At 43.0% G+C, this 14,471-nt stretch overlaps 1 protein-coding gene across 1 annotated transcript; it reads left to right on the forward strand.

Moving 5' to 3' along the window:
• The first annotated feature begins 11,521 nt into the window (after nucleotides 1-11,521).
• LOC111346556 (uncharacterized) lies at nucleotides 11,522-13,888 on the forward strand. The gene has a single exon (XM_022953835.1). It carries the CDS (start codon nucleotides 11,522-11,524, stop codon nucleotides 13,886-13,888), a length of 2,367 nt encoding a protein of 788 aa, XP_022809570.1.
• Nucleotides 13,889-14,471: the final 583 nt, after the last annotated feature.

Here is a 14,471-nt window from a genome sequence, read left to right on the forward strand (position 1 = left end):
TCGATGGAGGAACAATTAGCTCCCAATGGAAGAGTTTCGATAGAGGCTAGGCTTGAAAGCGATGATAACGTATTGTTCCGATCAAACGCGGCTGCCGCGGGGCGGTACATCGTAACTAAGTTCAAATTATGGGTGCCTATCATCAAATTTAACGCTCAAGGTCTCAAGAAATATATGGAGGAGTATCTCAAGCCCCACACATGGAGCTATCTCCGTGAGGAGATTATTGTATCTGACCCGCTTCGACAAGCAAACGGCACCTTCAGAATCACAAACGCTGTAAAACAACCAAGGCACGTGTTTGTGTGGATCGTCAACGCCTCAAAGTTCTCAGACCAGGAGCACAATCCCCTTCTTTTCAACACTTACAACATCGCAAATGCTAGATACCTGACCAAGGCACAGCTACGGGTGCAGAACGGGGAGCGTTATCCAGATCAACAGTTGGACCCAAACAGTGAGATCACACGCGCCTGGCTAGCCCTGCAAAAGTATGGAAGGTTCACCGACAATCTCGTCGTAGGCCCCACCATCGATCTGAAACAGTTTCAAGATCTGTACGGCATTCTGTACTTTGATCTCACAAAACAGACGCCTGAGCTCTTGACAAGAACTACTGGCTTGGAATTTGAGTACTCTCTCAACAATTCTACGAATGCCGACTACCACATCTATGCCCTTGTTTTGAACAATGAAGATGTTAGTATTGAAACTATGTCAGGAAAGGCTGTCATCAAGACTTAGGTAAACTTTCGTCTTTTTTTGAATTTATTATATGATTCATATAATAAAAGCTATGACGACGTACCACCCTTACGGAGTTGCCCTTTCAGAGGGTCAGAGAAAGAAGCTTGCTAAAGCTTACACTTCACACTCGGCTATCACTCTTCGCCTCTCAAACAATGAGTTGAGCGGTCCTGACGAGATTATGTTGACAAAGACCCAAATAAATCGAATTAAAAAAGCTGCAGCCGGAGGCAAGGGAGTAGACCTCAAGATTAGCAAGACACAAATTCGGAAGGTCGCTCAAGTAGGAGGCAACCTATTTACCTCACTTCTAGCGCTCGGTTCGAAAGTGCTACCTAAAGTATTGCTAACTGTAACGAAATTCGCTACAAAGGCTCTACCCGGGCTTGCAACGGGAGCGCTCACAAGTCTGGGTAATTTCGCCACAGACAAAGTCCTAGGTGCGGGCCTCATACCAAACTCGAAAATTGAACAACTCATCGCGTACAAACATCTTCTGACAGAGAAACAGAAGAAGGACATTCTCGCCGCGCTTCAATCTGGTGGTGATTTGAAAATAAAGCTGACTAAGAGACAGGGCGTGAGCCATGGCGGTTTTCTCGGCACACTTCTCGCCAGCATCGCTGCACCGCTAGTTTTCAAAGCGCTAACTGGAAGCGGCCACTCAAAGAGTGGTCGTACAAGAAAAGGGAAGGGTTTGCAAAACAGACGAGCGCCGAGCGCTGGTACTACGGGGAGTAGTGGAGGTGCTTTGCAAAACAGACCGTATTGGGAAGGAGGGCCACAACCGACACCATATTTCCCATCGCAGTTTGATGGACCTGTAACTGTAGGTCGCGGACGAGGCCGAAAAAAACAAAAAAGGGGAGGGCCTGTTGCTAGGCGAGAACTCACTCTTGAAAGGAATACCAATCATAGGAGACATCTTCTGAAACCCCCATTTGAAAACAAACCGATAACAAACCTCGATATCGATAAGTGGGTCGCTTACCTCAAGATTCCAAACTTTGGTGGAGTTATCTCGAGAGATCACATAAAAGATTGCAAGCCAAAGCGATGTTATGTGATAAATCTTAACGAGTCACACGAAAGCGGCTCCCACTGGGTAGCGATGTTTTTCGGTTCTGGTCTCATCTTATATTTTGACTCGTTCGGTTTTCACCCATGTGAGGAGGTCGTAACGCTTTCCAAGACAAAAAGAATCCAATATGCATACAACAACGTTCAATATCAGGCGTTGTTAAGCGTGTTGTGTGGGTATTACTGCCTATGGTTTTTGAACGAGGTAACCCACAGGATCCGGTTGAAAGGCCACGGTGGGCACACCGTGTACACCATCTTTGAGGATGTGGTAAAACCTCTGTCTCACAGCAACACCTTGTCAAACGAGCGCTTTATCGTTAAGTACTTCACTTAAACATTGAAGGTGTTCACAAAAAAATCTCTTCAAACTATCTGAAGAGATTACAAATAAACAGATAATATGGGGTTCAGTGACGGATATCACGAAGTCGATCACCGCCAGGAAGGAGCGAGCAAAGAAGGGCCTGAAGGGCCACCCAGAGCGAAAGGCGACAAAGGTGACAAAGGCGACAAAGGTGACAAAGGCCCTCGCGGGGCCACAGGCCCCGCAGTGTCTAAAGGCGACAAAGGCGACAAAGGCGACAAAGGAGCCACTGGCCCACAAGGAGCCACTGGTTCTCAAGGAGCTGCTGGGGTAAAAGGCGATACTGGTGCTACTGGACCACAAGGCCCTCGTGGAGCCACAGGCCCGGCAGGACCTAAAGGCGACAAAGGCGACAAAGGCGACACTGGTGCTACAGGTCCACAAGGTCCACAAGGCCCGGAAGGGTCTAGTGGATCGGGGAGTAACATAGATCTTTCAGATTTGAAGAAAGCAATAACTTTTACAAGCACACATGGCGCTGATCGTCAGGTTACAGGCCTAAGCGATCAACCACTCAATGGCACTGCAGCTATAAACGAAAATAAACTCAACACCGAGCTTGCAAAGAAAGCTGATTCATCAACTGTTTTGAACGGTTTGAGCGGTAAAGTCGACACAACCACTTTCAACACTGAGCTCGCAAAGAAGCTAAGCTCCTCTGATCTCTCGAACTACCTCGACAAAACTAAAGGAGGGAATATTCTGAAAGCAATCTCTCTCACCTCAAGCCATGGCGCCGATCGACAGATCACAGGCCTAAGTGACCAACCGCTCAACGGTACGGCAGCTGTGAATGAGAATAAACTCAACACCGAACTCGCGAAGAAAGCGGATTCATCAACTGTGGCTAACGGCTTGAGTGGTAAAGCTGATACATCAGCTGTTTTACTGTTAAGCGGCTCACAGAAGATGACCGGTAATCTGGATATGAACGGGAAAGATGTAATCAATACCAAGCGTGAAAATTACTTGAATATGACTACAAGGCAACAATCTACTTATGAAAACTCAAACACTCTCATCTCTCGGTATGAGGCTGGAGCAATGAAGAGACATCTCCAAGGTCTTCTTGATATTACATGTCTTAGCAGTGCTACTCAAGTATACGTTGATAACACAAAGAAGAGCATACCAAGCTTTCGCAGCCTCAACGACAAGCAAACTTTAGACGCGCGCGGGCGAAAGATTGTAAATCTTCCAGATACCTTTTCTGACAACGATGAGGCTGTGTCAAAGAAATATGCAGATACCAAGCTGAGCACCACCAGAGGTACAATGACGGGAACACTTGCGATGGGTTCAAACAAAGTCACATCTAGCCACACACCTTCAGCCGACATCGATGTAGTAAACAAAAAGTTTGTGGAGGATAGGCTGGCGCATAACATAGCAGGTCCTCAGCTGACCAACGACCTTGCCTATGTCATGGCTAATAGTGGCCAGTTCTCAGACGAAGATGACATAATAGGTAAAGCGATTACCGACCAGGTTGTACTTTACCCCACAAATCCTAGGACCAAACCGTTTGATTTAAGCTTGGACACTAGCAAGGGATACTATTCATCTCGTTTTGGTGTAAACATGTACAGCGCGAGCACAGATGAATACACTGTCGTTTGTGAGTTGTGCTGGCAATCGAGTAAAATCGAACCAAGCAGTGTGACTCTGACGGCGACCAGCAGTGTTGAAACGATTTCAACTCAGCGTAGCAATCGATTTGAAAATCACATCGTTACTCTCATCCATATGACAAAATGGTCAAATGCAGCGCCAAACTACGTTATGTTTGACGTCGTGATGAAAAACAAATCGGGGCAATCGTACGACCAAACCTTACCCATTTGGGTGATAGTCTATGGATCCAAAGGTTATCACAACAGCATCCCGAAAGAGGTGTGGACAAGCTGGTATAGCTTCTTAAACGGCTCTGTCCATATCAACTCCTATCTAACTCTCGAACACAAGCCTATTCATGCCAATTCTGCAGCCACTAAGAAATATGTGGATGATAACACGCATGAGGTTGTTTTCCTCTTTGTGAAAAAGATGGTTCATAGCAATAAGAAAGATGTTAGTTTTAGCACAGCACCCGTAGATATCATATGTTATCCAGCAGATTCCAAGGGGGGTTATAACTCAACCTATTTTTCAATTCATAACAGCGTTCGAGAGCTGAACCTGGTAAAATCGGGATGCTATCACATTTTGTACACTGATTACGTCTCCAGTCAAAGAAAATTCATTATAGAAAAGAGCGAGGATAGCGGTACAACTTGGTCAGAACTCGATAATACTTACGTGAAAGGTTATTCTTTCTCACAGATAACAGTGAACCGTGTTATTGTGATCAAACAAAACAACACTCGTATACGAATGGGGATAACTAGCAGTTACTTAAGCGGCACGGACAACGCCTCGTTTTATTTGACAAAAATTGCCTGATGTGCAAATTTTAAACATTTATTATGAGAACCTCATAATAAAATGACTGACGCAGCCATTTTCAACTTTAACCACATCGACTACTCGATCGGAGAAGAGAAGATAGATGAACTCAAAGCTCTATACAAACACTATCACAAAAAGTGGTGGTGCTCGCAGAAGATATTCAAGAGCACCAAACGAAAGAGTCTACTCTGCAAAATGGGCAGCACCATGCTCATCGTTATCGGTGGGATAGCCGGTGGGGTAACGATGAATCCGATCTTCCTTGGCACAATATCGGGGGCCGGCCTACTTCTCAAGACTTTCACAGATGTGAAGAAGTTTGACCGAAAGATAGACATGACCAAATTCGCTTTTACAACCTATGAGAAGATATTGACTGATCTGAGGTCTTATCTGAGAGGAAGGACATTTAACAGCGCAGCGTTTATCGAAGAAGTAAAGCTTATCGAAGACGCCATCACAGATCTTTGTCCGACTTCATATCAGTTGAGTGCAGTGCTCAAGCAGTACGAAAAACGCTTTGGTGAGACTTGAAGTTGGGACAGCCAACTGACCCAACTGCTTCGGTGCTTTCCTTTTTTTTGTTTCGAAAAAGGAAAAAAGGGCTTTGTTACCTAGTAAAGTTTTAGAGTTTTTTTCCTAAGAGTGGAATGTCCTTGAAGGGTGAGTTTTTTCCAATCGCATTGAATGCTCTCATCTGCTGATCTTCATTGGGGAGATCAAAAACTTCGAGTTCTTCATCTTCTTTGTGTTCTTCAACCTCTTCATCTTTTTCTTCACTATCAGAGCTCGAAGAGCATGAAGAGCTACATTCTTTTGGCTTAGACCCGTTCACACACCTGTTACTCTCTTCTTTTGTTTTCTTGAGATGTTCAATAAACTTCTCAACGTCAAAGCCAAATGGAAATTTTGGGTAGGATGGCTCTCGGAAGTCAGACAAAAAGGCGGCAGGCCAAGAAGGTTGTGGAGGCAGTTTCTTCAACCGCTCAAGGTTGACTTCAACTCTCCCACCATCCGCCACATCAAAGGTGGTATATCGCTTTGTCGAGAAATGCATCAGTTTTACATATGCATCATGCAATAGCAGCTGCACTGACCAATCATCATCATCATCACTGTAAACTATACTGTCTACGACAATTCTTTACTTTACAATCACGAGCTAGGTGATCAAGTAGCTCTACTTTTGTTTTATCTTTTGTTTCATCTTGTGTGTATGTATGTAAGGGGGTCTGAATCTTTTGAATAGACTCAGAGTACATGAGTTTGGGGTAAAAGAGTGGGTATCTAGCTTCTTCTTCTTCTTTTTGTTCTTTCTCATCTAAAGGAAATTTCATACGCTCTGTTTCCTCTTTTCCATAAACTTCATCAATGTGTTCGTAGCAAAGATTCTTCAACTCTTTCAATGCATTATAGAAGAGTTTTTCTTGTGAATCGTATGGACTCAGGTAAACGGGCATTGAGTACCCCTTAATATCTCCATGTACACTCAAGTTCTGTTGTAGGTATGAATGGAGGAGAGGAGATACTATGACCAGCGGCCCCGTTTCCCCACAGGCGTGTTTTACTTTGATTTTGATGTGGTGGTTTCTCTTTTTGCCATAATCTTTCTCTTCGAATATGACGTTGTCCTTGTTGATGTCTTTGAGTTCCGTGAGTTTTATCATGATTGTAGTACTTGTGATGTTGTGTTTAGTTGCTTTGCAACTACCCAAGAGAAAAAAAAATCTAAAAAAAGTAAAAAACGAGGGCGACACTTATCTTTCCAAATAAGTGCACCTCCTCGCTTTTGCATCGTTGGTACTTATCTTTTGAGATAAGTGAAGCTTTCCTTTTTCGTTTCAAAAAAAGGAAAAAAAAAGACCTTTGGTCTTAGTCCTCTTCAAGGTCAAGGTCTTCATCATCTTCATCGTCAGAAAGGACAGCCAACGGCTGCACCTGTCTCCGCGGTAACGGCTTTACATACACATCGTTTATTTTCAGCTGTACCGATGCATACTCATCACCTAGATAGATGCTGTCTACAACGATAGTCATCTTGACTTGACAGTATTGGTCTAGGAAATCTAGCGGGTCCACTTTTGCTTCCTCTCGCGAGTGGAAGAGGGTACGTATCTTCTGTGACTTTTCACTGTACATAAGCTTTGGGTACAGTATCGGTGCTTTACCCTCCTTCTCTGCCATGGGGAACTTCATGCTCTCTGCCACGTCTGTGCCATAGACCTCATCTAGGTGCTCATAGCAAATATGCTTCAACTCCTTAAGAGCGCAGTAAAAGTTAAACTCTTTTCGTGTTGGCTCATCCTCAGGGTTCCACAGAGGTAGAGGGATATAGTATCCCGAGATTTCCCCATCCTTCAAGTTCTGTTGCACGCCGAACGAGAAGTGGAAAGGAGAAGCCACCACCAACGGCCCAGCCTTATTCTCACCAAGCCCATGTTTGGCCTTGATGTTGATACGCTGGTGACCATGTTGGTTAGTGGTCGCTTCTTCGAATATAACATTATACTTGGTAATACCTTTGAGACTTGTGAGTTGCATGTTTGTTAACTTGTAATGTACTTTGCTTTAGTTGCTTTGCAACTACCCAAGAGAAAAAAAATCCAAAAAAAGTAAAAGCGAGGGTTACACTTATCTTTTCAAATAAGTGAGTCACCTCGCTTTTTGCATTGTAAGCACTTATTTTCTGAGATAAGTGCTACCCTCGCTAGCTAGATCTGTAAAAAAATTAACATACATTTTCATATATACTTGTAAAGGTTGAAAGCTGAACACAAAGTATGGTTAACATACCAAAAATGACTACTGCTAGTACTATTCGAAAAAAGAGGGTTCCTGGCGTTAACTTTCTCGATGAGGACTATAGAATGTTGATAGCGGGCTCGAGCGGTGTTGGCAAGACGAACTTGCTGTGCTATATGTTGAGGGCACCGCTTGTACCGTATGACGAGATCTATATCTATAGCCCCAACTTCCACCAAGACTTGATACAAGACCTTGCAAAGATCATGCATTGGCATTCACAAAAACTAGGTTATCAGATTTTGCATCTGATGGATCCTACCCAGATTCTCGACACAACTGAGTACCCAAGCGAGGGGCGAAAGGTTGTGATTTTTGACGATTTGATCACAGCCTCGAAAGAGACGCAAAGCAAAATCCTCAAACACTTTATTGATGGGCGACATCATCAAATCAGTCCGGTGTATCTCTCCCAGTCGTATCACAAGACACCTATCGATATCAGGCTTAATTGCTCTCACATGATCATATATATACCACCAACACAGCGACATCGAAAACTCATCGCCGATCAGAACTGCTTCGATGTTAGCGCGTTTTCAGCGCTGAGACCCTACGATTTCTTGTTTTATGACAAGACTAAGAGCACCGTTTGCAAAAATTTTGATGAGCCGATTTTTTTTTGATGAAAAAATATAATACATAGTACTAAGTACAGATCAAAGATCTACTCGAAAATGAAAACTTACTGCGTGAAGCAAAAGAAGAAGACTGATAGCGTGCCGGGAAGTGAGCGGCATGGGGTTGCTAAGAATGGCCGACCGATGATAAAATCGAAGTGCGCTGAGTGTGGTATCACCAAAGTTTCCTTTGTGTCAGGAGGAAAAAAAAAGGCGGGACGCTCTTTGAGGATGTAGGGCGAACCAGCACCTCTTTGGGAGAGATGGCCTTCAAGGGGCTTGCGAACATGGCGCAGCAGGGGCTTGCGAACGCTGTCAAATCTGACTATGCGAAGAGCAAGTTCAAAAAGACGGCAAACAAGTATCTCGATGAAGCTCTCGATTCTTTTGTCAACGATATGAGTAGAAAGATTAGTGGAGGGGCATCTTCGATGTACAACGCTTATGATGTGAACCAAGTGTTGCCAATGTCGATGTATGCACCTGATGGGGTGAATGACCCGACGAATCCTCTATACGAAGGAGGAGCCTTTGATTTGCATAAGGCGATTGGAAAGCTGCCAAAGCCGAAAAGCGGTTGGACGCTGCCAGGTCACAAATATACTGGACCCTACAACGACCTCGATAGTCAGCTACGCTTTGACCCCAAGACTGGTCAGATTCTTGAGATCTATGACCCACCGACGGGGTCGACTGATGCGATCGCGATGCAACACGACGTCGATTACGCCGTTTGTGCAAACAAAGCAAACTCAAAGAAGTGTAAAAATGTGGCAGATCGTAAGATGGTTACAGATCTAGATGCTGTACCACCCTCACAGAGACAGTGGGGTCATTGGATTGCGAGAAACGCCATCAACACCAAACAGAAGCTTCGATTAGGCCTGGGTGGTAAAAAAAAAGACCCCCAGGGGTCGCAAGACAAGGTCTTGATGAGTCTTGCAGATGAGCTGCATAAACCAATCAGACGAAACTTCCCCAAACGACGTGTTATTGTAAACGGTATCGATGAGATTTGGTGCTCCGACTTGGTTGAGATGCAAAAGTTTGCAAAGTGGAACAAGGGCTATAGATATTTGTTGATGGTGTTGGACATTTTCAGCAAGTATGGCTGGATCGTTCCTCTAAAGAATAAAAAGGGTGAGAGTGTGGCGGAGGGGTTCAAACAGATATTCTCCGAAGGGAGAAAGCCTAAGAAGATGTGGACTGATAAAGGTAAGGAGTACTACAATAGTCATGTCAAAGAACTATTCAAAGCGGAGGGTATTGAGCTGTACTCGACAGAGAATGAAGAGAAATCGTCTGTGTGTGAGATGGAACCGTACGATCAAGACAAAAATGTGGAAGCAGTTTACCATCCAAAACAACACATTTTATACCGAGGGCCTTCTCCCCAAGATTCTCAAGGAGTACAGCAACACAAAACATAGATCGATTGGTATGACGCCTGTAGAGGCCTCCAAGAAGAAGAATGAAAATGCTGTCTATTTGAAACTGTATGGCGAACAGCTCAACGCTGTAAACGACGGTTGGGGTAAGTCAAATTTTACCGTCGGCGATCAAGTGCGAATCTCCAAATTCAAGCGACAGCTGTTCGACAAGGGTTACACGCCGAATTGGTCTGAAGAAATTTTTGTTGTTGATGAGGTACAATACACCAAGCCCATCACTTACAAGTTGAAGGATCTACTCGGTGAAGAGATTAAAGGCTCTTTCTACGAGGAAGAGCTGTTGAAGGCAAAGCAAAGCCTTTCAGGCCTTTTCCGCATTGAGAAGGTTATACGAAGGAAAAAAGGGCAAGCTCTAGTGAAGTGGAGCGGCTACCCAGAAAAATTCAACTCGTGGGTTGATGAGAAAGATCTTCAGAAGTTATAAAAAAAATGAAAAGAAAATGTCTTAAAGAAATGTTTAAGATAGAAAAAAGATGGATGAACTTGAAACATATTCAAGGCCTGCACTTTTGGCGAAAGGAAAAGAGATGGGTCTGAAAGGTCTTTCCAAACTCAAGAAAAAAGAACTGATTGAGCTTATCAGAAATGCTTTTCAAACCAGTGTGAAAAGATACACCGGTTGGAAAAGAAAGGTGATATTAACACCTATTCAGCATTCATCACCTGAACATATTGATCACCCCAAAGAGCTCTTCTTCCCATCAATATATAAGGCTTCAAAACATTTCAACGTGAGTACTTCAAGGTTTGGTTCAAAGGTCTCTTTAGTAAGCCAAGGATATGTAGACAGCACAAGCATTATGCTTGATGGAATACATTACAATCTGAGATTTGAGAGTTATAGGTTGATAAAGGATCTACCGCAAGCGGTAACGCCATCAAAGTCAAAGGATTGACCTGACGGATGACGGGTTTTCTTCACTTGAATCGAGTGAAGAAAAACTTCTTAAAGAAATATTGAGAAAGAAAATAGAAAAAAGAGTTTTTCGAGTTCAAAACTATATTTACAGAATACATATCAGCATAATGGAAAAAAACACTGTTGTGCAGCTGCGGAAAATCGCAAAGGAGAGTGGCCTTCACGGCTATGCAAACCTTCGAAAAGATGAGCTTATCAAGCGCATCAAGCTTGTTCAGTCGAAACCAAAAAGCCCTGCCCTGCCCACAATTACACAAAAGAAGACAAAGGAGGCTCCTAGCGCTGCAAGCAGTGCTCCTACCACAATTACAAAATTCCGTGAGATAAACAAAGGCCTTCGCAAAAGCGACTATGAGAAGCGACTAATCGAGTTTTTACGGTCAAGAAGAGCAGGTACCACAGGTACTACCAAAGGTACCACCAAAGGTACTACCACAGGTACTACCACAGGTACTAAGAAAGCGGCTGTAAAGAGAGCGAGAGCCTCTCGAGAGCCTCTCTTCAAAGCTGTTGAGAAAATGTCTTCACTGAAACAGTTTGCAAAGATGTATACAATTGATGGAGGGCCAATATCTTTGTGGCCGAGAGATTATCTTGAGTTTGTAAAACCCGCCGCTATTGACTTTTTGAATATGCTAAAAAGTAACAAGATAAAGTTTATTTTTAGGTGTGTGATGGTAAAGAGAGTTGAGGATGAGTTTGTGTTTATGATTGCACATCTTTCAACTTCACAAAAGATCGTCTTTCAACAGACCGATCGAGAAGAACTTTATGAAGAATGTGTGGAGAAAATGATGGAGAGTTTGGCTGAGTTCAAGCGAAGGGGGAGTGGGTGGAAATTCTATCAGGTTGATGGTTTGGATCTACATACGGTGAAATACACCCCTCTGAAAGGTTCTTCTTACATTAAGTTGCCAAAACATCTTGCAGATAAAAAAGCCATCATAAACATGGAGAACGATGATGAAGAATGTTTTAAGTGGTGTGTTAGAGAGCTTTGAATCCTGTTCAAAGTAATCCTACTCGTATCACTAAGATTTTGAAAAAACAGGCAGTAAAACTCGTGTGGGGTGACATTAAGTTTCCAATGGAGGTAAAGAGCATTCATCGCTTTGAAAAGTTGAATCCAGAGATTGGGGTCAACGTTTACATGTATGAAAATGGGCTCAATCCCTTGAGAGTGACCAGCCAAGACCGTGACTGTAAGCATATTGATCTTCTTCTCATTGAAGATGGTGATAAAAAACATTGTATCATCAAAAATTTGAGTCGACTTGTATCGAGTGAGTTGTCAAAGAGAAAAAACAAGAAGTTTATATGTAGGAGGTGTCTTAATTATTTCGGTTCTCAGCGACTTCTTGACACTCATGATGTGCTGTGCCGATTTCATGAGGCTGTGAGAGAAAAGATGCCGAAAGAGGATACTTTCCTCTCTTTCAAAAACCATCACAAAAAGATAGACATGCCGTTTGTCGTCTATGCCGATTTTGAATCAATCATTAAACTATTGCACTCAGCTCAACCTAATCCTGAAGAGTCGTACACAGAGAAGAAGTCTCAGCATATTCCGGTAAGTTTTTCCTACTATCTCAAGTGCACATTTGACGATAGATACTCGAAACTGCTTGAATACACAGCAAAGTCTGAAGATGAAGATGTGGCGCAAACATTCGTTGAATCGCTTGAAGAGGAGGTTAAGTCTATTTACGAAGATCATCCTCCTAAAAAGATGATCTTCACAAAGAGTGATGCTGTCGAATTTGAAAATGCGACGTGTTGTTGGTTATGTGGAAAAGATTTTGAAGAGGGGGATAAAGTTCGCGATCATTGTCATTACACCGGCAAATTTCGAGGAGCTGCACATAACAGCTGCAACCTGAAATTCCAACGGCCAAAATTCACACCTGTCGTGTTGCACAACTTGGCAAACTATGACGCTCATCTCTTCGTTAGAAATCTTGGTGTTTTAGGAGGAGACATTGATTGCATACCAAACAACGAAGGGAAATATATTAGCTTCACAAAACACGTTGTGGTTGACAAGTTTTTCGAAGAAGATAACAAACTCGTTGAGGTAAAGAGAGAGTTGAGGTTTATTGACAGCTTTAAATTCATGGCTTCCAGTCTTGACGAGCTTGTCAACAACCTCGCCAAAAAGGGTAAGCCTTTCTTCCAAAATACAAGAAAATATTATTCTGGAGAAAAGCTTAATCTGTTGATGAGAAAGGGTGTTTATCCTTATGAATGGATGGACTCTATACACAAGCTTGATGAGCCGCAACTTCCGCCAAAAGAAGCTTTCTTCTCCGTGTTAAGTGGTAAAGGTATCTCAGATGAAGACTATACCCATGCTCAAAATGTCTGGAAAGTCTTTGGATGTAAGACATTCAGAGATTACCACAATCTCTACAATCGAAGCGACGTTCTTTTACTAGCCGATGTGTTTGAAAACTTTCGAAAACTTTGCAAAAAGAACTACGATCTCGATCCTTGCTGGTACTTCACAGCACCGGGTTTGGCTTGGGATGCTTGCCTCAAGTTGACTAAAATAAAACTTGAGTTGTTGAGTGATATAGATATGTTGCACATGTTTGAGGCCGGTATTCGCTGTGGGATTTCAATGATCTCGACAAGGCATGCAAAAGCCAACAACAAATACATGGGAGAAAGGTTTGACCCTAGCCAACCTTCAAAGTTCATCACGTATCTCGATGCAAACAACCTTTACGGTTGGGTGATGAGTAAGAGTCTACCGACGAGAGGGTTTAAATGGGAATATGAGAAAGACTTTGGAAAATGGAAGAATTTCCCCTGCATTCTCGAAGTCGACCTGAAAGGTGTCAAAGAAGAGCTTCACGATCACTTCAAGGACTACCCACCCGCTCCTGAGAATCTGTTGATTGGGAAAGTACATAAGCTGGTCTGTACGTTAAACGAAAAGAAGAAGTACATCGTTCATCATGAGACATTGAAGCATTACATGAGTCTTGGAATCGAGATCGGAAAGATTCATCGCGTCATCAGGTTCAAAGAGAGACCTTGGATGAAGAAGTACATCAATTTAAACACAAAATTGAGAGCAAAGGCTAACAACGACTTTGAGAAAGACTTTTACAAGCTGATGAACAACGCTGTCTTTGGTAAAACCATGGAGAACATTCAAAAACGCGTTGACGTAAGACTTGTCACCTCAGATGAGAAGGCAAAGAAGTTGACAAATAAGGTCAACTTCAAACACTGCACCATCTTCTCTAAGGATCTCAGCGCAATACATATGGGAAAGACGCAGATTCTCTTCAAAAAGCCTCTCTATCTCGGGATGAGCATCCTCGATATCAGTAAGATATTAATGTACGACTTTCACTACAACTACATCAAACCTAAGTACCCAGAGGGTAGATCAAAGCTTCTTTTCACGGACACAGACAGTCTTTGCTATGAGATTGAGACTTAAGATTTTTTCAAAGATATAATGGATGATGTAGACCGTTTGTTTGACACAAGCAACATTTCGGAGGGGCACTTGTCTGGGATACCGACAGGTGTGAACAAGAAGGTGATTGGAAAGTTTAAAGATGAAGCAAAAGGAAAAATCATTGAGGAGTTTGTTGGTCTGAGGGCTAAGCTGTACAGCTACAAGATGTTTGATGATGGGGAAGAAAAGAAGAAGTGTAAGGGAATGAAGGAAGGAGTGGTAGATCGCACGATCAGCTTCGATGACTACAAAAAATGTTTGTTTAGTGGTGAAAATCAACTTCGAAAAATGAACACACTTCGGAGCCAAAAACATGAGATGTACATGGAAGAGATCAATAAAGTCGCGCTATCCGCTAACGATGACAAGCGAATCATTCTTCCACACAAAATACACACACATGCGATAGGGCATCACGCAACACAAGTACGTTGATGGCGGGCCAAGGTCGAGCCCAATGCGGCTTTGCCGCATTGGGTCTCCCAAGACCTAGAGGCCGGTTAAGTACACTTTGAGAAAAAATTAACACGCAACACACTTAAAGAAAACATGTTTTAACGAG

This window comes from Stylophora pistillata, chromosome 8 (genome assembly GCF_964205215.1).
Source record: "Stylophora pistillata chromosome 8, jaStyPist1.2, whole genome shotgun sequence".
NCBI lineage: Eukaryota > Metazoa > Cnidaria > Anthozoa > Scleractinia > Pocilloporidae > Stylophora > Stylophora pistillata.

What these genes read in the sequence shown, in the direction of transcription:
- LOC111346556 (XM_022953835.1), top strand. Translation starts at nt 11,522, where the DNA reads ATGGAGGTAAAGAGCATTCATCGCTTTGAAAAGTTGAATCCAGAGATT.